General features: G+C 38.2%; 1 protein-coding gene across 1 annotated transcript; it reads left to right on the plus strand.

The window, feature by feature from the left end:
- The first annotated feature begins 277 nt into the window (after positions 1-277).
- On the plus strand, positions 278-1969 carry LOC131614825 (auxin response factor 18-like). The gene is made up of 2 exons (XM_058886374.1): positions 278-1291; positions 1391-1969. Exons 1-2 carry the CDS (start codon positions 278-280, stop codon positions 1967-1969), a joined length of 1593 nt encoding a protein of 530 aa, XP_058742357.1.

The following is a 1969-nucleotide window of genomic DNA, read 5'->3' on the forward strand; positions in this document are numbered from 1 at the left end:
TACTGATAGTGATTTAGATTCATCTCATTGAAATTCTTGTGTTTGATACAAAGTTGCTATGCAATGTATTTGATTCATCTAGATTTAGATAATTTCACATGTAATGGTTATGACTTATGACTATTGATTCAACAAATAAGTGCAATTTGTATTTGTGTCCAATCATTCTTTCTATAATTTCTGTCTAATTCATATCACAACTTTCCTTTTTAATAAATTTGGTGTGTGTGCAACTGAGTATACAGTTTGACTTCTTTATGCAGAACTCGATTTTAAAATGGCAACATCTGGGAAAGGAAAAGTAAAAGATTGCAATAGAGAGTCAAAGAAGAACGAAGAGGTGGATCCTCAGCTATGGCATGCTTTTGCTGGAGTAGTGGTTCAAATTCCACAAGTTAACTCTAACATCTTCTACTTTCCTCAAGGTCATGCCGAGCACGCATCTGAACCTGTCAATTTTCCTGCTGACATCAAAATTCCATCCAAAATTCCATGTAGAGTTGCAGCTATCAGTTATAGGGCTGATCCTGACACAGATGAGGTGTATGCAAAACTCAGGCTTGTTCCTCTTAATAGTAACGAGGTTAGTAGTGATGATGACGCTGTTGGTGGCATCGATGATATGTCTGCAACTAAGAATAAATATCAATCTTATACGAAAACTTTGACACAATCTGATGCAAATTATGGTTCTAAGGTATTTTTTTGTCCTAAGAGATGTGCAGAAACAATTTTTCCCCCATTAGACTATTCAGGTACCCCTCCTTGTCAGAACATTTGTCCCACTGATGTTCATGGCAAAACGTGGGAATTCGAACATGTTTACAAGGGCTCGCCGACGCGACATCAGTTAACAATCAAATGGAGCGATTTTGTAACCGACAAGCAACTTGTTTCGGGGGATTCACTTGTGTTTTTGAGAGCTGAAAATGGTGATCTTCATATTGGAATTCGAAGGTCTAAAATACTAAACGAAAATGAATTGAGAATACATGATAAGATTATGGGTAGGGGAAAAGTGAAGGCTGAAGATGTTCTGGAAGCAGTAAGACTTGCTGTCAACATGCAACCGTTTGATGTGGTTTACTATCCTCGGGTTGGTACTCCTGAATTTTTTGTGAAAACCTCTTCAATTAGAACAGCACTTCAGACTCAATGGTATAGTGGAATGAGGTTCCAGATGGCCAGTGAAACTGAAGACTCAACAGAGATTTATTGGCTTATGGGAACAATTACTTCTCTTCAGGCTGCTGATCCAGCATGGCCCAACTCTCTTTGGAGACTTCTGCAGGTATAGACATTCTCCTTTTGGATTCAGTTAAAAGCAAATATAATTAATTGCACTTTTAAATTTTCTTTGAGTAATCTTTTGATATAATAATACTTTTAGGTTAAATGGGATAATCCTTTTGTACTCACAAATATTAAAATGCTGAATTCGTGGCAAGTCGAAATACTATCAGACGTGCCAACTTCGCCTATTGACGGCCAATTATCAATGCCAACTTTTCCAAACATTCAAACTCCAAATGATCCAATGATGTATTTACCAGAAACTAGTCCTGCAGGCATGCAGGCAGCCAGGCATGATCATTTTAGTCACTCCAAATCAGTTCCATTTAATCGCGATGCTACAACATCGATGACTGTCTCTAATAACCTGAGATTGCAAAAGGAGAGCGCCAGTGAGAATGCTTCGTGCTTGATATCAATGTCTACACAACCGTCAGAGAAACAGGATCATGCAAAGCCGAAACAGGTTGTGCTTTTAGGAAAAACAATACAAATTGACACAGGAAATGAAAATGCTGAGAAGAAAATCACTAGTTCTTCTTATGATCCTCTACAAGACCTGCCGAAACGTTCATCTCGCGAGAGGCTGGAATGTGATCCCCAGAGCCAATGCAAAGAAGATACTTTGGCAGGAGAAACAGTGGAGATTGAAGATTCAGGTAAGAATAAGAATTGA

Source organism: Vicia villosa, linkage group LG6 (genome assembly GCF_029867415.1).
Source record: "Vicia villosa cultivar HV-30 ecotype Madison, WI linkage group LG6, Vvil1.0, whole genome shotgun sequence".
NCBI lineage: Eukaryota > Viridiplantae > Streptophyta > Magnoliopsida > Fabales > Fabaceae > Vicia > Vicia villosa.

What these genes read in the sequence shown, in the direction of transcription:
- LOC131614825 (XM_058886374.1), top strand. Translation starts at nt 278, where the DNA reads ATGGCAACATCTGGGAAAGGAAAAGTAAAAGATTGCAATAGAGAGTCA. An exon ending in CTCTTTGGAGACTTCTGCAG is followed by an intron (nt 1,292 to 1,390) that starts GTATAGACATTC and finishes TAATACTTTTAG; the next exon opens with GTTAAATGGGATAATCCTTT.